The following is a 21,841-nucleotide window of genomic DNA, read 5'->3' as shown; positions in this document are numbered from 1 at the left end:
CAATATTGGGATAGTGCAATATGAGAGGTGTGCAATACGAGGGTAGTGTAATGTGTGATCTCATAACTAACTGATATACCTGCGCACTGTTTACTGTCGTCACTGTATTGTCGGATGAACTGTATGTATGAATGTATGTATGTATGTATGTAAAACGCTGTGTCTTGATGTCCAAGACAAGTTTCTCCTCAGAGACAATAAAGCTAATTATTATTATTATTATTATCTCACGCGCCTAGGCTGTCAATTAAAATGTAAAAATGATCAAATAAATCCAATTCAATTAGATTTATGACCTCCATAAATATGATGGGCTTCCTTTCATGTCTCCTTAAATACGACTCAGTCTGTTAATTTTCGCTGTCGTTTACGGCGGTGAGGCTTCAGGGCGGGGCTCTGACGAAATATGGCCGCTGCAGGATGCAAATGGCACAAACAAAATGCATACCGTAATTTTTATCAATGTAATGTATTGTGTGACCTAATGTTGCATTCAAGAATGCTGGCACATCAGAATCCACCATGTGAATTAAAACAAACGTACATGGCCACCACCATCATAAGCTATTTTTATGTAGGCCAGATGGGGATGAGTATAATGATAGTATACAGTATTTTCATGTGTCTCCATTGTTAGGGTCTAAAATGTTCCGGTTTTTTGAAAATGCAGCATTACAATCACTCATGAATTATGTAACATAACCCCAATTGTTCTCCGTATTTTTAATTTTGACCATATGAACCTAAAAATCAAGGATTTTGGTACTTGCTGCTATACTGCAGCGTGCTAAGGTTAGCATGATAACATTTTATGCTAGCACTTTAGCAAGTTTTGTTAGTATAATTTGTTTTTTATAGCTTTTGTTACTTGGCGCCATCTTGCATGTATAATATTTGGTCCCACTTTACCATTATAGCTAGTTTTGAAAAACGTAACGTAAAAATCTTGGATTTGGGTACTTGCTGCCATACTTTTGGTTGGCAAACTCTTCTCATGATTGCATGCTAACATTTTATGCTACCATTTTAGCTTATCTAAATGGTATAAAACTAAAAATTATGGGTTTTGTTGCTAAATGCCATCTCCCATTTTTTGCTAATTGTTCCCACGTTAGCATAGTGCTAACATTTCGTGCTAGCTTTGACCGTGTGAACCAAAAGATGCTGAATTTTGGTAGTTGCTGATATACTGCTAGTTTCCACCAAAACATTAAGCATGCTAACATAACACAAATCGGTGCAAATTAGCATGCTCGCTAACATAAGAAGAGGTCATGCAATCTTATTACCAAGTTATTTTGGTATAAACCTAATTATTATACATTTTGTTACTAGGCAATATCTTACATGTATGCTAACTGTTACCATTGTAGTATAACGTTTAATGCTAGCATTTGAACTGACCTCACATGGATTCTAACCCTTCACCCGTAGACGCGGCGGCCTGTGGCTGAAGTGCCGCACCCATGCGTCTCTGCACGGCTACGGAAACGTGTCCGTGTCGGTGAGCATCGACAAAGCTCAGCTTCAGAAAGACCTTCGTTACGTGTACGTAGAGGACCCCACCGTCACCAAGATAGAGCCCGAGTGGAGCATCTACAGGTAGGAACTATTGTTGGTTGGCGTCCTCCTGCAGCGTCTTGATGGACTTATCTTGTTTTTGCAGCGGACACACCCCAGTGACAGTGACAGGAACCAACTTGGACATCATCCAAACGCCTCTCATCAGAGCCAAATACAACAATCACGAGACGCTCAATGTAAGCCGCCATAGATAAATTAATGAATGGGAAACAATGGAAGACTCAACGTTTGATTGAATGAAGGCGTTAATGTTAATGGAGACGGCGTGGCGAGGTTGGGAGAGTGGCCATGCCAGCAACCTGAGGGTTCCTGGTTCAAGCCCCATCTACCAACCTAGTGATGTTGTGTCGTTCGCGAACGATTCGTTCGAATGAACGAATCTTTTGAATGAACGTACTGAACCGAATCACTTCATGAACTGAATCGTTCCTTTCTCAGTTCAATTGAGCTCCGCCGCGACCATGCCGGTATTAGTGGAACTGGCGCATTCTGTGACTCACTGAACCCTCGACGTCGGCGAATGAAGCAGCCAGCTACTCATCATGGGGGCCGGGGGAGGGACTGAGCGAACGATTCGTTCACCACAGATTAACGACATGAATCACTCAGTGAACGACAGAATCAGGACTCGCGAACCTACTGACACAGAGAACTGACTGTGTCGCGGAGGAGGACGTCACATTGAGGCTCTCGTTCAGTCACTGTGCGCGTCGTTCATTGGGTGCTGAGGGCTTGTGTCGTTCGCGAAATGACACACACCGAGATCTGCCGCTGGGGAAGCTGTTACTGACTGGCTCATGATTCGCCGACCTGCACACAGAACTGCTGCTGCAGAAGTGATTCAGGTTCACGTACTGAACTGTGCTGACTGTGTCACTCACTGCCTGGTGTACTGCATGCACAGAGCTGTGTAGGGACTCGCGTTCACCCTATTTGCTGCTTCTCCCGCGAATGTCTGCACTGTACTGTACTACGCACGCCCCCCCCCCCCTCCTATTTTTTTTTTTTTTTTGGGGGGGGGGGGATTCGGTGAACGAATTTATTGAACGACTCAATTTAAGGAACTGATTCTAGTGATTCAGTACAGTCAAAAGAACTGCCGATCCCATCACTACAACCTAGTCACGTCCGTTGTGTCCTTGAGCAAGACACTTCACCCTTGCTCCTGATGTGTCGTGGTTAGGGCCTCCCGCCATCAGTGTGTGAATGTGTGTGTGAATGGGTGAATGTGGAAATACTGTCAAAGCGCTTTGAGTACCTTGAAGGTAGAAAAGCGCTATACAAGTATAACCCATTTACAATGTTCAATCTAAAGATTGTAAAAAGACACATGACAGGAAGCTTCGCCCATATTTATCCAGTGTGACATTCAAGGATCCCGTTAAAGCGAGAAGTGCTCATTTTAGCCCTCTGAAAGTTCTTTTTGGAAGGTTTGACTGAGTGATACTAACTTTGTCAGTTTAGGTGGCACTTGGCTACATTATAATATCATGCTCTTTTGTTATACTTTGTGATAATTGTTAAATCACATATAAAAGAAAATGCTGTTGTTTTTAGAAATAGACATAGCATAAATCAAAAAGAAGTCCTTAAGCGTTATAAGCTACTTTGTTTTTCCCAAACCCTAATCCTGTTTTTTTAAGTATCTAAGAGGGCCGAATTAAACCCATTTAGGTCCTGGAGTGGTTCGGGAAGGTTCCAGATGAACCCAAATGGTCCCAATGATAAATGCAGTGGCCCAAAGGGGTTCGAAATGCACCCAAAATGGCCGCTTGGCCCCGGCCCCAAACTCTTTGGTACATATCAGACTTTTTGGAACACCCAAACTTTTAAAGTTGTTCTGGGGTCCTCTGGGTCCTTAATAGGGCTGCGAATCTTTGGGTGTCCCACGATTCGATTCAATATCGATTCTTGGGGTCACGATTCGATTCAAAATCGATTTTTTTTTCCAATCCAATGTGATTCTCAATTCAAAAACGATATTTTCCCGATTCAAAACGATTCTCTATTCATTCAATACAAAGGATTTCAGCAGGATCAACCCCCAGTCTGCTGACATACAAGCAGAGTAGTAGATTTTTGTAAAAAGCTTTTATAATTGTAAAGGACAATGTTTTATCAACTGATTGCAATAATGTAAATTTGTTTTAACTATTAAATGAACCAAAAATATGACTTATTTTACCTTTGTGAAAATATTGGACACAGTGTGTTGTCAAACTTATGAGATGTGATGCAAGTGTAAGCCACTGTGACACTATTGTTAATTTTTTTTTTTTTTTATAAATGTCTAATGATGATGTCAATGAGGGATTTTTAATCACTGCTATGTTGAAATTGTTACTAATATTGATACTGTTGTTGATAATATTCATTTAATGATGGATGGATGGATGGTTTGTTCTGTGTCGTGTTTGTTTCTCTCAATTGCTCTGTTTGTTGCTGGGTCGGGTTTGGTTTTGGAATTGGATTGCATTGTTATGGTATTGCTGTGTATTGTTTTGTTGGATTGATTAATTAAAAAAAAAAATGTTTAAATGGAAAAAATAATTAATAAATAAATTTAAAAAATCGATTTTTAAAAAATGAGAATTGATTCTGAATCGCACAACGTGAGAATCGCGATTCGAATTCGAATCAATTTTTTTCCCACACCCCTAGTCCTTAAGGTCTGTTAGTGTTTTCCTGAGTCCTTTTAATATTCCAGTGCAAGAGGTACGTCCCAATCTTTTACGGACACTTGTAAAAACAAAAAAAGCCCCTAAAAGTCTTAGCTTTTTATTTTATAAATGACCCAATCCGCCCGAGGAACTCATCTTCCCCTACCTTCGACCTGTTTCAGTTATGTCAGGTCCTAAGTCCGACGTCCATGCAGTGCCAGGCCCCTGAGCTCCCCATCAGCTTGGCCCACCAGCAGGAGGTGCCAGAGAGGCCCGACGAGTTCGGCTTCAAGCTGGACGACGTGCAGGCGGTCATGGCGCTCAACAACACCAACTTCATCTACTACCCCAACCCCGAGTTTGAGCCTCTGAGCGCGTCCGGAGAACTGGAGCTGAAACCCGGATCTCCCATCATACTGAAGGTACGTCAGGATCTCAACATGGAGTTCTTTTCAGTGCTTGAGAGTCTGAGTTCTTCCCCGCAGGGACGGAACTTCCTCCCGCCAACCAACAGCGGGAACGGCAAAATGAACTACACTGTTCTTATCGGAGAGAAGCCCTGCATGTTGACAGTGTCTGAGACGCAGCTGCTGTGTGAGTCGCCAAACCTGACAGGTCGACACAAAGTTCTGGTAAGTTTCTACAGATGTTTCTTGTTCCCGACCAAACCAGAAAAGCGGCATTAGGTCCAGTGTTCGTAATAACGCCGTTATAACGGCGTGAGTAATGCTGTCACTTTTACTAGTAACGAGTAATGTAATTTATTGCTTTTAGGTCTGTTACAACGCCATTACAGATAGCTTAAAGTAACGTGGCACGCTACATTTGATGTGGTTTTATGTCGACAACAAGACAGCGTCATAGGTGCAACAAGTTCAATGCAGGAAATATCTGTTTACTAGTGAAAGCAACGATCAGCACCGCACTAAAATTAACTTGATATCAAACAGCAAGAGGCACCATCACACTGGGACACAGCAGATGACAATGATTGAAGTGACAAACTTGCCATCCAAACAATACACCGTTTGTTGACAAGAAGATATGACAGCCATCGAAGCACATTAAATCTCTTTATTAACCAAAGGTAACAATCTGGTGAAAAGATTCAAAAGAGCCGGCGTCAGAGCCGACAAACTTCCGCTGCTAACTGCTAAAGCTAACAAACACTGCTTGATGTCACACGTCACTAGGCAACAGGCACCATATTTTAAAAGCACACACACCCGCACACTGTGCCTCTCATTATAAATGTCTTTCAACTGCATATGCCACATATTAGTTGTTGTTTTTTTAAGTAATAATTACTTTCCTTAGTAATTAATTACATTTATGAAAGAGTAATTTCGTTAGTGATTTAATTACTTTTTTGGTAAAGTGACGAGCAACTATAATTAATCACTTTTTTAAAGTAATTTTCAGAACACTGTTTAGTTCATTTGCTTGCTGAAGGCGTGCATATGAACTGTGTGTATGAAATTGTACAAAATTAAATTAATACATCTTTAAATAATTTGTTAAATGTGCCAATAATAAATTATTATTGGAAATACATAAATGTGTCAATAATTTATTTATTGTAAAACTACATGTAATTCTTTCAATATTTAATTATTGATGTAATTGTTTTATGATTTAATTAATTATTTAACGATGTATTTATTATCTCATAAACGTGTGTCAGCAAATCACAAAATAATTACATCAATATTTTTTTTTTTATATTAAAGGCTTAGGTAAGTAAATGTACTTTTAAATTGAGTAAATTATTTCTCAACACATTTATGTATTTAATTCCAATTATAATCAATTAATGACACATTTAGGTGAATATTTAAAGATGTATTCATTTATTTAATGTTGTCCCATTTCACCCTCTATATTAAACAACAAGGGCTGAAAAATCAATACGTCTGTCGCCTCCGTCTTGTCCCTAGGCTCGCGTGGGCGGCATCGAGTTCTCCCCCGGCGAGGTCCACATCACGTCGGACAGCCCGCTCAGCAGCACGGCCATCATCGGCATCGCGGCGGCCGGCGCCCTGCTCCTCCTCGCCATTGTCATGGTGCTCATCGCCTACAAGCGCAAGTCTCGTGAGAGCGACTTGACACTGAAGAGGCTCCAGATGCAGATGGACAACTTGGAGTCGCGGGTGGCGCTGGAGTGCAAGGAAGGTATGAAACTGACCCTCCTGCAGAGGACATTCACTATTATTTTTACTTAAATAGTTATGTGGCGTGCATGAGAAAAACGCAAAGGAAAACTTTAGCTCTCTGTGTTTCTTCTTTGTATCTTCTTCACATCCATCATGATGTGTTTGTGTCCGTTAGCTTTTGCAGAGCTACAAACGGACATCCATGAGTTGACCAGCGACTTGGACGGTGTAGGAATCCCCTTCTTGGACTACAGGACATACACCATGAGGGTCCTTTTCCCCGGCATTGAGGAGCATCCTGTTCTGCGAGACTTGGAGGTGAGCTTCAGCTTCTAAGAGCAATTAAAAGTCAGTCCATCAGAGAGAAAGAAAAACATGAAGTCATTTATCCCGCTGACGTTGATTGACAGCCATAATTGAGCAGGTCGCCTTGTTCCATTTAGGCTGTGATTGACCCCCGTTTGGCTGCCCCTCAAGGTTGCTGATGAAAATTTGCCAGATATTAATTATGCTCTAATTGGCATAAATGTCAAAGTGTGTGAAGGAAGCAGACGGCTGCTTTTAGGTGTTTGATGGCCGCCTAATTGTTATTGATGTGTGGCAGAGCGATAACAGAAATAGCACAGGGATATTAGAACCAAGGGTATCCTAATACGACATTGATGTCGGATATTGGTCTGATATTAGCAAAACACGAGTATGTGATTATATCAAAAATGTAGGGATGTCCGATAATGGCTTTTTGCCGATATCCAATATTCCGATATTGTCCAACTCTTTAATTACCGATACCGATATCAACCGATATATGCAGTCGTGGAATTAACACATTATTATGCCTAATTTGGACAATCAGGTATGGTGAAGATAAGGTACTTTTAAAAAAAAAAAAAAAAAATAAGATAAATAAATTAAAAACATGTTCTTGAATAAAAAAGAAAGTAAAACAATATAAAAACAGTTACATAGAAACTAGTAATGAATGAAAATGAGTAAAATTAACTGTTAAAGGTTAGTACTATTAGTGGACCAGCAGCACGCACAATCATGTGTGCTTACGGACTGTATCCCTTGCAGACTGTATTGATATATATTGATATATAATGTAGGAACCAGAATATTAATAACAGAAAGAAACAACCCTTTTGTGTGAATGAGTGTAAATGGGGGAGGGAGGTTTTTTGGGTTGGTGCACTAATTGTAAGTGTATCTTGTGTTTTTTATGTTGATTTAATAAAAATTAAAAAAATAAATAAATAAAAATGTTACCGATACCAATAATAAAAAAAACGATACCGATAATTTCCGATATTACATTTTAACGCAGGCCGATATTTCATCTCTACAAAAATGCAAATAAAATGTGATGTCTGATACAAGCCGTTTTACAAAGTGTTTACTTATGCTAAGCTGGACAGCCAGTTAACATCTAAATGTCCTCCAATAAACACACAAGATTGGTCTTTTCTTCTATTTTAGTCAAGTCATTTACAAAAAGTAAACATGGTAGGCTATAGGCTACTAGAAGCTAGCAGCTACAGTACAGCTAAGCACACAATAAATAGCACACAAGCTAGACATACGTAATAATATTTGAACAATATTGCAGTCTAAAACAGCATATTTGTCAATATAAACATGTATTAAACAATTATATTTGCATATTACTTTCACATACAAAGTCTCCAAGGCAGAAGCATATTAGAAAGTATCCAGTAACAAACGTGTCCACATCGTTGAACTTATTGTGTCCTGAGCTTAACTTCATTCATTATTGTGACCGCTAGATGTCACCAAAAAAACAACAATTATTACTTTACTTCAATTTGTAGACAGCATACATCTTTTCCAGACAGTTAATAATGAATAGGAAAGTGTTTTTCATACCTGCCATTGTTTTCTGTTTGACTAATTTCCCTTTATCAAAACTTTTCTAACATTCCACACTACAAAATATGTAATATTGGTATCGGTCAAGGCCCAAAGTTCCAATATCAGTATCATGTCGTAAGTGAAAAAGTTATCAACTTAAAACCAACCTTATTTAGTTTTGGAATTTCTCTAAAAAAATATATGCCTTGTTAAAAAAAAAAAAAGGTGACGACTTATATTTGTCATCTTACTCTATGTGTAGTTAAAATACACACCAAGAGGGACAAGCAGTAAAAAATGGATGCATGGATGGACTTTTAAAAGATGTGTCGACTTATATTTAATGTCGTTTTATATGCGGTTAGAAAAACAAAGAAAAAAAACACATTTTTTCAATCCTTTTGAAAAAGAAAAGTGTCTTTCAGAGTGACTTTCGCTTTAGATTTTTTTATTTTAAAGACCATGTAAAAAAAGGTGTCAAGTTGTCAACTTATAATAATTGTTGTCTATTATGTAGTTAAAAAAAAAAAAGTGTTTCTAAAAACAGGCCCTGTAAAAAGAGGGTTGACTTAAATTCAGCATTGTTTATATGTGGTCCATTACAGGGTCTGGTATGCCTCTGACATTTTTTTCCGTCCAGGTGCCAGGCTACCGTCAGGATCAAGTTGAAAAAGGCCTGAAGCTCTTTGGTCAGCTGATCAACAACAAAGTCTACCTGCTGTGTTTCATTCGCACGCTGGAAGCCCAACGAGGTTTTTCTATGCGCGACCGCGGCAACGTGGCCTCGCTCATCATGACGGTGCTGCAGAGCAAGCTGGAGTACGCCACCGACGTCCTCAAGCACCTGCTGTCCGACCTCATCGACCGCAACCTGGAGAGCAAAAACCACCCCAAGCTGCTGCTGCGCAGGTACAAGAAAAAAACTAACTAGTAATAATTCATAACAGCACAATGATACCGTATTTTTCGGAGTATAAGTCGCTCCGGAGTATAATTTGCACCGGCCGAAAATGCATAATAAAGAAGGAAAAAAACATATATAAGTCGGACTGGAGTAAAGTCGCATTTTTTGGGGAAATTTATTTGATAAAACCCAACACCAAGAATAGACATTTGAAAGGCAATTTAAAATAAATAAAGAATAGTGAACAACAGGCTGAATAAGTGTACGTTATATGACGCATAAATAACCAACTGAGAACGTGCCTGGTATGTTAACGTAACATATTATGGTAAGAGTCATTCAAATAACTATAACATATAGAACATGCTATACGTTTACCAAACAATCTGTCACTCCTCATCGCTAAATCCCATGAAATCTTATACGTCTAGTCTCTTACATGAATGAGCTAAATAATATTATTTGATATTTTACGGTAATGTGTTAATAATTTCACACATAAGTCGCTCCTGAGTATAAGTCGCACCCCCGGCCAAACTATGAAAAAAACTGCGACTCATAGTCCGAAAAATACGGTAATAGCTATACATGTTTACATTTTACACAAGGGTGTACATTTTACACATGTTTACATTTTACACGCTAATCAAAGATCCTATATGTGACAGGAGTTATCGAGTGATTTTAAGGATCTAGAAAAAACGCTTGTCAAAGATCCTCCATATAATTGGGGCAGTATAGCTCGGTTGGTAGAGTGTCCGTGCCAGCAACTTGAGGTTGTTCGATCCCCGCTTCCGCCATCCTCGTCACTGCCGTAGTGTCCTTGGGCAAGCCACTTTACCCACCTGCTCCCAGTGCCACCCACACTGGTTTGAATGTAACTTAGATATTGGGTTTCACTATGTAAAAGTGCTTTGAGGAGTCACTAGAGAAAAGCGCTATATAAATATAATTCACACTAATTCACATATATGACAGGAGCGCTTTTTTGGTTTAGGATGTAGGAAAGACGCTATACCTTAATGGAAGAGGAGCGCTCTATAGTTTTGAGGATTTAGAAAAAATGCTAGTCAAAGATCCTTCATATGTTGTTCTTAGGATGTAGCAAAAATGCTTATCAAGGATAATCTATGTGTGACAGGAGCGCTCTCGTAGTTTTGAGAATTTATCATACTGAATGGATAAAAACGCTAGTCAAAGATCATATAAATATATATATATGGCAGGAGCGCTCAAAGGATCTTGTAAGTGCTCTACAGTTTTTAAGTAATAGCAAAAAATGTTATTCAAATACAGTATATGTGACAGGAGCATGTTAGTGGTCTTAAACAGGAGTGTGACAGGAGTACTCTGCTGTTTAATAGCAAAATGCTAGTCAAAGATCCTCTATATATGACAGGAGCACTCTGCTGTTGTTCAGGATATAGCAAAGACGCTAGTCAAAGATCCTCTATGTGACAGTGATGTAGTTGAAATCATGCAAGTTTAAAGACAACACAATGATAGATGTTGTCACCAATGATCATCTCTGCTGTGATGATTTAATTAATTATAAGGGCTTTAAGGGCGGACCCAGAGTCAAAAGGGGGTGGAGCCTGTTTGTACCCATCGCTCCTACAATAGCATGTTTTTCAAGATACAAGCTGTTCCTCGTCTTCCTTTTCCTCTTCTTCTTGTCTTAATTTCTATTCTCAACTTGACTTTTTCTGTCATCATCTCACTTCCTCCTGATGACTAAATCGATGTTTGAAAGCGAGTGAGCAGCATATCTCTGGCACAGCATCTGAGCGCCACTACCCACTGATTCCTCATCCAAGAAGTGTGTGTGTGTGTGTGGTCCTCATCGCCGCACACACACACACATCTTCCATCTGTCCCATCTCAACCTGTGCTGAAGTATAACTAACGAGAGCCTTTCACTGCCATCTGTCGCAGCCTCATCATCATCATCATCATCATCATCATCATCTTCTTCTATATGTGTCTCCATACTTTTCATTTAATGCCTTTTATTTTGCAGCCAAGGCTGCGTTCACACTTGCTAATCTAGACTGCACTGAAAAACAAACAAGTGTGAACTTTGCTTACTGTTCATATTTTTGTCGGAGGACAAGAGTGAAGCGTGCATCAAGTAACAACTTGATTGGACTGATCACGTCACTAGGAAAGGGTACCGAAGTCGGGGCTTTATTAGGTAGCGACCAAACTGCAGGTAAAATCCAACAGTACCATATTTCGTTGTTCTTTGTTGCACATGACGTCATGTCCGGTTGCACTCAAACACTTGGTTGAGAAACAAGCAGTCAGAGCGGAGTCAGCTGGACTGCCTTGAGTTAATGTTACAATTTTCCATGACGACAAAGCAAGCATGCCTGATAGAAATCACTCAAAAGTAAGGCAATTTTTTAAAATCTGCTAGCTTGATGCTAATTTGGATATGCCATATACATGCTACCAATTTGCATTAGTGATTTTGCAGCCCTTTGAGACACTTGTGATTTAGGGCTGTATAAATAAACATTGATTGATTGAATAAACATTGATTTTACATGGCGATTTCAACACCGCCAAATTCGGTAATGAAAACTACAACTAAGGTGCACTAAGGGTTAGTGCATCTGCCTCACAATACAAAGGTCTTGGGTTCGATCCTGCGCTCGGGATCTTTCTGTGTGGAGTTTGCATGTTCTCCCCGTGACTGCGTGGGTTCCCTCCGGGTACTCTGGTTTCCTCCCATCTCCAAAAACATGCACCTGGGGATAGGTTGATTGGCAACACTAAATGGTCCCTAGTGTGTGAATGTGAGTGTGAATGTTGTCTGTCTATCTGTGTTGGCCCTGCGATGAGGTGGCGACTTGTCCAGGGTGTACCCCGCCTCCCGCCTGAATGCAGCTGAGATAGGCTCCAGTGACCCCTCGCGACCCCGAAAGGGACAAGCGGTAGAAAATGGATGGATGGAAACAATTTGTTGGTGTTCAAACTTGGTGTAACGTTAGAGTGGCCAAAAACATTAGTTATACTTGTTAAATAAAACCTCTGCCTTGTTTGTAATGAATACTTAGAAGTACAACTAGAGATGTCCAATAATTATCGGCCGATATATGCGTTAAAATGTAACATCGGAAATTATCGGTATCGTTTTTTTTATTATCGGTATCGTTTTTTAAATTTTTTTATTTAAAAAAAAAAAAAAAAAGTATTAAATCAACATAAAAAACACAAGATACACTTACAATTAGTGCACCAACCCAAAAAACCTTCCTCCCCCATTTACACTCATTCACACAAAAGGGTTGTTTCTTTCTGTTATTAATATTCCGGTTCCTACATTATAAATCAATATATATCAATACAGTCTGCAAGGGATACAGTCCGTAAGCACACATGATTGTGCGTGCTGCTGGTCCACTAATAGTACTAACCTTTAACAGTTAATTTTACTCATTTTCATTAATTACTAGTTTCTATGTAACTGTTTTTATATTGTTTGACTTTCTTTTTTATTCAAGAAAATGTTTTTAATTTATTTATCTTATTTTATTTTATTAATTTTTTTTTAAAGTACCTTATCTTCACCATACCTGGTTGTCCAAATTAGGCATAATAATGTGTTAATTCCACGACAGCATATATCGGTTGATATCGGTATCGGTTGATATCGGTATCGGTAATTAAAGAGTTGGACAATATCGGAATATCGGATATCGGTAAAAAGCCATTATCGGACATCCCTAAGTACAACACTACTGTATTCTAATGTTGGTCATTATGGTGGTACTTGGAGAGTCAAACGTTTTCTGAGGTGGTAGATGGTGAAAAAAGTTTGAGAACCACCTAGAGATTGCCACGTTAGGATACACACACACACACACACACACACACACACACACACACACACACACACACACACACACACACACACACACACACACACACACACAAAGAGAAAGAGAGAGAGAGAGAAGAAGAGGGACACCTGCTGGAAGGAAGAAGTCATTATTTCCCTCCGCCTACTTCCATCCTTTTTGTTGAGGAAATGGAGAAGATCTCTGATTACAAAAACATGAAAGAAGGGGATCAAACGCGACCCCCGTGACCTTGTGGCGGGCACAGCGAGAGGCTGCAAGTTAATCCCCTCCCCCCAGGTGCGGTGTAAGGGCTGGCACCGCCGACGTAAAGTCCCTTCAAGTGGACGACGACAAGGCTGCTGCAGGTGGCCGACAATAACCACACACAATGGACACTAATCCTGAAATATTGATGTCTGAAGCAGGGCCTGTGCGTGTCTGTGTGTGTGTGTGTGTGTGTGTGTGTGTGTGTGTGTGTGTGTGTGTGTGTGTGTGTGTGTGTGTGTGTGTGTGTGTGTGTGTGTGTGTGTGTGTGTGTGTGTGCGCGTGTGTGTGCGTGTGTGTGTGTGTGAGAGAGAGCGACCCCTCAAGGATACACGACACCCTTTTTGTGGGTATTCATTGACTATTGTAGATGGATAAAATGTCAGCGCAATGAAAATGAGGCCACATCAAAGCCTTTAATTGCTTTGCACGGTCTTTTGTATGTCCTATGATGTTGAATATTAATAAAGGGACAGAGTGACATTTATTTATTATTTTGATGATTATGTGGTTTGTGTGCAGGACGGAGTCTGTGGCGGAGAAAATGCTGACCAACTGGTTCACCTTTCTGCTCTACAAGTTCCTCAAGGTAATATTTGTGATTTGTAGTAGTTGTTAAGGGCACTTAAAGCAGGTAGTACAGTAGTCACATGGTAAGTTGACACTTAATTTAGTCTGAAATGACAACGCGACACAAAATATGACCAATAATGTCATTTTGAATCCATTGTTTATCATAACATTAATATTTATGACTTTTAATAGTTATTGTTTTGTATTTGTCACCACATGTTGCTATTTTTTTCCCATTTAAAGCAGGCAACACATTGTCACACTTTTACTGTTTTGTTATGGTATATACCGGTAAACACTTTTGAATATGTGTTTAGTTTTTTTTAATTAAAAAAAACATAACTCAACTGATCTATTTAAACGTGTAAAAATATCACGCCGAAGCAGTTTGGATTGGGTCGTTTCAAGTGGAAAACAATATTTATATACAGTATCAAACATTCATAAAATATATTAAATGAAGTAGTAAAGTAAATACAATTAAATGTTATAATAGTAGTAGTAATAATAATATTAATATACATTTTGGATTTAGTTGTTAGTTTATTTTTTTTCTAAAAAAAAACCTAGTTTTGGATTTTTTCAATAAAATATGGAGTTATATAACGACATTGGCCTGTTAAGTAAAAAAAAAAAACAATTAAAAGAAATCATTTGTATTTGACATATATTTGTGTCCTTAAAAGTGGAAACAAACATTCATGTACAGTAGAACCTCGATTTACAAACATTGTAATTTGAAAAATGTGTTTTTATAATTATTTATGTAACTTTGTTTTGCTGCCCTCTTGCCCAGGTCACTCATTGAGATTTTAATCTCAATGAGTTTTTACCCGGTTAAATAAAGGATAATTGTTTGATTGAAAAGTTTGTATAGTGAAGCAAATGTCTCCATAAGAAACAATATATAGATGAATAATGGGTTCCAGCCTTGACAAAAGTCCATATTTTAGTTAAGGTTTGTACACTTTGAGCACAATGTGAATGACTATTCAGTACTGTATATCAAACAAACATAACCAGGTGGATGAATTAACTATCTCTTTATGAACAATCCAAAACAACGACGACGACAAGCTGCTGTCTTCTGTATGCGTTGCTCTGGCAACACGCACACACAGAAGTCCCTTTGGTGGTCTCACAAACCATCAGAAATCACAAACAATCCTTAACTTTAACAACCATATTGTCACAATAATAAATATTTAGAAAAGTCAAATCCACCCAGATTATCATCGGCAGAGGAGCAGAAGAGACAGCAGCGGCTAGGAAGAGAAGGAAGGGGGCAGAGGGAGGAGCCGTGTGTGCCCTTGTGCTGCCTTTTCCTGTGCTGTGAAATAAGTCTCCATCTGGCATCTTTTTCCGGAAACGTCCAGTCTCCATCCATCCATCCATCCATTTTCAACCGCTTATTCCCTTTGGGGTCGCGGGGGGCGCTGGAGCCTATCTCAGCTACAATCGGGCGGAAGGCGGGGTACACCCTGGACAAGTCGCCACCTCATCGCAGGGCCAACATAGATAGACAGACAACATTCACACTCACATTCACACACTAGGGCCAATTTAGTGTTGCCAATCAACTTATCCCCAGGTGCATGTCTTTGGAAGTGGGAGGAAGCCCCAAGACTACGCAGGACCTTCGTATTGTGAGGCAGATGCACTAACCCCTCTGCCTCATCACAATTAAAACTTGCTGTGTTCATCAATTCCTCCATACTTGTGAGCGCAATTAATGTGCTTCTTACAAACAGTCTTTTCCTCAGTGATTCCCTTCTTCTCTCCACACTACTCTGTAGAGTTTTTGGGACCCCTATTGAGTTAGCAAAATGGTCAAATCTTGTCAAAAAGCGAAAAAACACAGGAAAAAAAAAAGGCACACATGCTGAAGCACTGAGTAGTGGCCAGTATGTACTATGCAGCAAGTCAATTGTAGGGCTCCACCTCCGCCAAATGCTGTGCCCTGCTTTTTGCCTGCAGGCGGAACACAAATCAATAAATGAAGCGTTCGTACACGGAGGGGCAGGCAAATAGCTCAAAATAAAAGTTGGTAAATCGAAAAGTTCACAAATAGAGGGGTTTGTAAATGGAAGTTCCACTGTAAGTCTCTCGAGATGATTTTGAGAACACATAAACTGTCTAAACGTGTTGTTTTGTGCAGGAGTGTGCGGGGGAGCCGCTCTTCTCGCTCTTCTGCGCCATCAAGCAGCAGATGGAGAAAGGGCCTATCGACTCCATCACGGGAGAAGCACGTTATTCTCTCAGCGAGGACAAGCTCATCAGACAACAGATCGACTACAAGACGCTGGTGAGGAGCATACTTGCCAACCTTGAGACCTCTGATTTCGGGAGGTGTGGGGGGCTTGGTGGAGGGGTGTGGTTGGGGGTGTGGCTAAGAGGGGAGGAGTATACTTACAGTTAGAATTTACCAAGTCAAGTATTTCATATATATATATAAGTATATATATATATATATATATATATATATATATAAGTAAAAAAATATATATATATATATATATATATATATATATATATATATATATATATATATATATATATATATACTTATATATATATGAAATACTTGACTTTCAGTGAATTCTAGCTATAAATGTATATTTATTTTATTATATATATATATATATATATATAAGAAATACTTCAATTTCAGTGTTCATTTATTTACACATATACTTGTTGAGTTAAGGGTTGAATTGTCCATCCTTGTTCTATTCTCTGTCACTATTTTTCTAACCATGCTGAACACCCTCTCTGATGATGCATTGCTGTGTGGCACGCACAAAAGTGCTTTCATCAAATGCACTAGATGGCAGTATTGTCCTGTTTAAGAGTGTCACAACATTGCTGTTTACGGCAGACGAACTGCTTTACGGTAGACCAAAACGTGACTGCTGTTGTTGTGTGTTGTTACCGCGCTGGGAGGACGTTAATGAAACTGCCTAACAATAAACCCACATAAGAAACCAAGAACTCGCCCTCCATCATTCTACAGTTATAACGTCATTGGGCAGGCAAACCGTTTATATTGTGGGAAAGCGGACTCAGGTCCGCATGGACCTGAGTCTGCCTGAATTTCGGGAGATTTTCGGGAGAGGCGCTGAATTTCGGGAGTCTCCCGGAAAATCCGGGAGGGTTGGCAAGTATGGTGAGGAGGGAGAGTTTCATGCAGTGACACTGGCCGGCCACTAGAGCGGCGATATCGCTGTTTACAAGCTGTCAAATAGGCATGAGGTGTTTTTTACTTAACTTGTTTTTTTTTGCTCAACCAAAAAAGTTATGGTTGTTTGTTAGGGAGCAGGATCACATTATCACCAATTAAAATATTTAGACGCACGTTCTAAGAGTTGGTGGTGCACAGTTAAAAGAAAATAAATGTTTTTTGGCCACCAAGTGCATTGATTGATTGATTAGTAGATTGCACAGTTCAGTACATATTCCGCACAATTGACCACTAAATGGTAACACCCGAATACTTTTTTCAACTTGTTTAAGTCGAGGTCCACGTAATCAATTCATGGTACAAATATATACTAACATCATAATACAGTCATCACACAAGTTAATCATCAGAGTATATACATTGAATTATTTACATTATTTACAATCCGGGGGGTGGGATGAGGAGGGTTTTGTTGATATCAGCACTTCAGTCATCAACAAGTGTATCATCAGAGAAATGGGCATTGAAACAGTGTAGGTCTGACTTGGTAGGATATGCACAGCGAGCAGAGAACATTTGGTTATTTACAATCCGGGGAGGTGGGATGTGGAAGGGGGAGGGTGTTAGTCAAGGGTTGAAGTACATTTACTGGATGAAAGTTGCCTAATTAGCAAGATTTGGCGCAAATAATGGATTATTGTGTGTGGTTAGCATCGGGGTAAAGACTGCAGTGACACAGCAGATCCAAAGGGTGGAGCTGTGGTTTGTGAAACAACGCGCATTGCTGCCACCTACAGGAATAGAGTAGAAGACAATTTAAGTACTTTTCTTGCATACACAATCAAGGAGGTTTAAAGCGTTGTGCGATTTGGCCCCTCAGGTGGTAAACTGCATCCACCCTGAGAACGAGAAGAGCCCAGAGATCCAAGTGAAGGTGCTTAACTGTGACACCATCAGTCAGGTGAAGGAGAAGATCCTGGACGCCATCTACAAGAACGTGCCGCACTCGCATCGCCTCAAGGCCTCAGACATGGACCTGGGTATGTCACTACTACTACTAGTGCTAGTACTACTACAACTACTACACTACTTCTACACATACAGGACTATGTTTGTTTTTAGGGTTAGGGTTATCTTGACTTACGAGTGTTTTGAGGCAAGAGCTGTCTCTCAGCTAATTGTTATGCTCTAAGCAAAAATTGGTGTTACGAGCCTTCCCACCACTAGTTGGCGGAGTGAATGTCACAGTGAACCATGTAATATTTGAGCAAAACATCCGGTTTTACTAGCTACCATTAGCTTATCGCTAGAGATGGACATAACTTTGTTTTTCCAACCACGTGAAGGAAGAAAGTGAGTGTGAAAGACAGTGCTGAGAAGAAGGAGTGGATGATATACATTGAATTACAGAAAGAAATCATCAAAAACATGAAAGAGCGTGTAGCTAGCTAACTTGATGAAGCAGTTGGAGCATAGAACTGCTAGTCTAACAGCAGATATTTATCCATGAAAATCTGGAGAAGCTGCTGATGGTGTGTTTGATAGAAAAGCAGCTGGAAAGAGATTTAGTAGAAATCCATTCTCTAAGGTAAATGCTGTAAGTTGTTATTACACTACTTAATTAAACTACTGTTCTTGTGCGGAATACATTCTATTGTAGTGTTTTGTACAATATTTATAATCTAAAAGTTGGTTTAAGATTGTGATGTTTTAGTGGCCAAGCACCAATTAAATTGATTTGAATTCATTTCAGTGGGCGTTGTTTTGTAATATGAGTTTTACAAGGTAGGAGCTGTGTCACAGAACCAATTAAACTTGTAAATTGAGGTACAGGTGTCACGATTACATTAGTGAATGAGCCAGACTCCACTTACAACCAGACTGAAGATAGATAAAAATGGTTAAGACTGCTACCTCTCACTCTGGGTTCAAATCCATAACTTGGAAGATCTTGTTTTTTATTTCACTTCTGTCATAATTTACTGATTGCATTTGTATATTATGAAAAATCTTGTTTCAACAAGACCCAGGGTAGCTCAATGGTTAAGACTGTTGCCTCTCACCCAGTACTACTGGGTTCAAATCCATAACTTGGAAGACCCTGTTTTTCGTTTCACAACAATCATAGTTTACTGATTGCATTTGTATATTAGGAAAAATCTTGTCTCAACAAGACCCAGGATAGCTCAATGGTTAAGACTGTTGCCTCTCAGTCAGTAGCACTGGGTTCAAATCCGCAACTTGGAAGATCCTGTTTTTTGTTTCACCTCTGTCATAGATCCCTGATTACATTTGTATATGAGCGAAAATCAGTCCTTGATGGGACCCAGTATTACTCAATGGTAAAGACTGTTGCCTCTCAGTTAGTAGGACTGGGTTCAAATCCACAACTTGAAAGATCTTGTTTTTTGTTTCACCTCTATCATAGATCCCTGATTACATTTGTATACGAGCGAAAATCAGTCCTTAATGGGACCCAGCATAGTTCAATGGTCAACACTGTGAGCTCCTGATACAGGGGTACTGAGTTCAAACCCCATACAGGTAATCTGTAATTTGGCTGTATGGTGTCAAGACAACATGCATTGTTATGTGCTAGTTGCTTGATTAACATATAGTTGAAAAATTAAGTAAATTCTCAAGATAATAATAATCAAAAATAAATAGTCAATGATGACACCTCAGGGGTTACCTGTGAGTGTGAGAGAGTGTGTGTGTGCGCGTGGGTGTGAATGAGCATATGAGTGTAATTCCTGAGGTGGGTGGGGATAAGAGTAGAAAGTTAATAATAAAGAGCGTTGACCAATGAGCTCTCCTGGGTACGATTAAAATAAGATAGTTTAATTGTAATTGAATTTAAAAAAAAGTTTATTAAATAATTATTTGTTAACATTACATGGTAGAGGTGACACAGTCACAATATATGTCACCTTGATGCCTCCAGCCACAGTTTTGCAAGTTAAATATCAACCCAACCAGGATTTGAACCCAGAACCCTTCATTCCAAGTCAACAGTCTTAACCACTGGGCTATCCTGGATATTGTGAAGACTAGATTTTTTTTCATACACAAATGTAATCGAGGACTCCTTGCTCAATAAAGTATGATAGAGGCGGAAGAAAATACCCTCAACCAGAGGGAGATTCGAACCCAGGCCCTTTCATTACAAGTCAACAGTCTTAACCACCGGGCTATCCTGGGTATTGTCAAGATCAGATTTTGTTCCATGCACAAATGTAATCAAGGATGCCTGGCTCGGTAAAGTATAATGGAGGTTGAACAAAATACTGTTAACCACAGTGGAATTCGAACACAGCACCCTTCAATCAGAGTCAACAGTCTTAACCACTGTTAAGAGAAAATGTTGTATCATACACAAATGTAATGAAGGACTCCTGGCTCAGTAAAGTATGATGGAGGCGGAAGAAAATACTGACTACCAGAGTGGGGTTGGAACCAAGTACCTTTCATTCCAAGTCAACTGTCTTAACTGCTGAGATATCCTGGGTATTGTCAAGAACAGATTTTGTTCAATGAACAAATGTAATCGAGAATACCTGGCTCAGTAAAGTATGATGGGGGTGAAACAAAATTCTGCCAACCACAGTGGGATTCGAACACAGCACCCTACTTCCCTAGACAACAGTGTTAACCACTGAGCTATCCTGGGTCTTGTGAAGAAGGATTTTGTTTCATACACAAATGTAATTTAGGACATCTTGCTCGGTAAAGTATGATGGAGGTGGAACCAAATACCTGCCATTCCAAGTCCACAGTCTTAACCACTGGGCTATTCTGGGTCTTGTAGAGGAAGAGTGTGTCAGAGTGTAGTTCCTGAGCTTGGTGGTAATAGTAGTAGAAAGGTGTGTGGAGTTTGCATGTTTTCCTTGTAACTTACCAAAGCTCCAGAGTTTTGTTTAACCCCGCCAGCCCAATGTTAGCGTGCTAACATTAGCTTGCTAGCATGCTAACTTTTTTTTAGCTAGTTTTGCAACTGTGTACCCCAGAGTCATATAACTTGGTATGTGACACTTGTTAACAGTTAGAATGCAAATGTTAGGGTACTAGCATGCTAACATTGGTATGTTAAATTTTTCAGCTGATTTTACACTTTTTTCTCTACTTCCGCAGCCATACACCTTAGAGTCATATAACTTGGTATGTGAAACATGCTAACTGTTAGCATACTAACGTTAGCACACATGCTACGTGTTAGTATTTTAATCTTAGGATGCTAATGTCTTAGGCTAGCGCTGTAGCTCATTTTGTACGATTGTACCTAAAACTCACAGATTCAGTCACTAGGCACCATCTTAAAAAGTACGCCGGCTTCCAGCGACCCTCGGCAAGAGGTCCAGGGCACAGATAGTAGGCCCATCAAAATTTCTGCGGGAAGTTTCTAGTTTATATGTATTAATAAATGTCATGTACGGTACTTAACTCATGTAATATTTGTATTTATTTTTATACTCTTTTAATGTACATACAGTATTGTCATAGAAACAAATAATAATAAAAAAATCAAATCAAAATAATGATAATTTAAAAAAATCATATAATAAATAAATGTAAAAAAAAATTAAAACAAATTAAAATAGTGTTTAATTTTCTAAACTACAACTATTATTTATTCGTCCAATAACAAACTTAAACAACTTTTTTCCACACATAATAAAGAAAAAGCTAATCCCTTGATTATCGTTTGAAAAATATATATTTCTGCTCAAAACTCTTAATTTGACATCCTAATCAAGAAATAACAATAACTAATATATTCTATGATTACAAATTAAAAGATCCCA

The 21,841-nt window shown here is 39.2% G+C and overlaps 1 protein-coding gene across 1 annotated transcript in view; it reads left to right on the top strand.

Annotated features, from left to right (window-relative positions):
• Positions 1 to 21,841, top strand: part of plxna4 (plexin A4) — a 381,909-nt gene that overhangs the window by 347,090 nt on the left and 12,978 nt on the right. Inside the window, exons 16-25 of the mRNA XM_061959460.2 lie at positions 1,435 to 1,602; positions 1,667 to 1,760; positions 4,427 to 4,666; positions 4,730 to 4,876; positions 6,182 to 6,416; positions 6,573 to 6,715; positions 8,910 to 9,178; positions 13,808 to 13,874; positions 16,017 to 16,163; positions 17,920 to 18,079. Coding sequence (XP_061815444.1) covers positions 1,435 to 1,602; positions 1,667 to 1,760; positions 4,427 to 4,666; positions 4,730 to 4,876; positions 6,182 to 6,416; positions 6,573 to 6,715; positions 8,910 to 9,178; positions 13,808 to 13,874; positions 16,017 to 16,163; positions 17,920 to 18,079 — 1,670 coding nt within the window. The remainder of the gene's footprint in view (positions 1 to 1,434; positions 1,603 to 1,666; positions 1,761 to 4,426; positions 4,667 to 4,729; positions 4,877 to 6,181; positions 6,417 to 6,572; positions 6,716 to 8,909; positions 9,179 to 13,807; positions 13,875 to 16,016; positions 16,164 to 17,919; positions 18,080 to 21,841) is intronic.

Source organism: Nerophis lumbriciformis, linkage group LG05 (genome assembly GCF_033978685.3).
Source record: "Nerophis lumbriciformis linkage group LG05, RoL_Nlum_v2.1, whole genome shotgun sequence".
Lineage (NCBI taxonomy): Eukaryota > Metazoa > Chordata > Actinopteri > Syngnathiformes > Syngnathidae > Nerophis > Nerophis lumbriciformis.
This window is presented reverse-complemented; position numbering and strand designations above follow the sequence as displayed.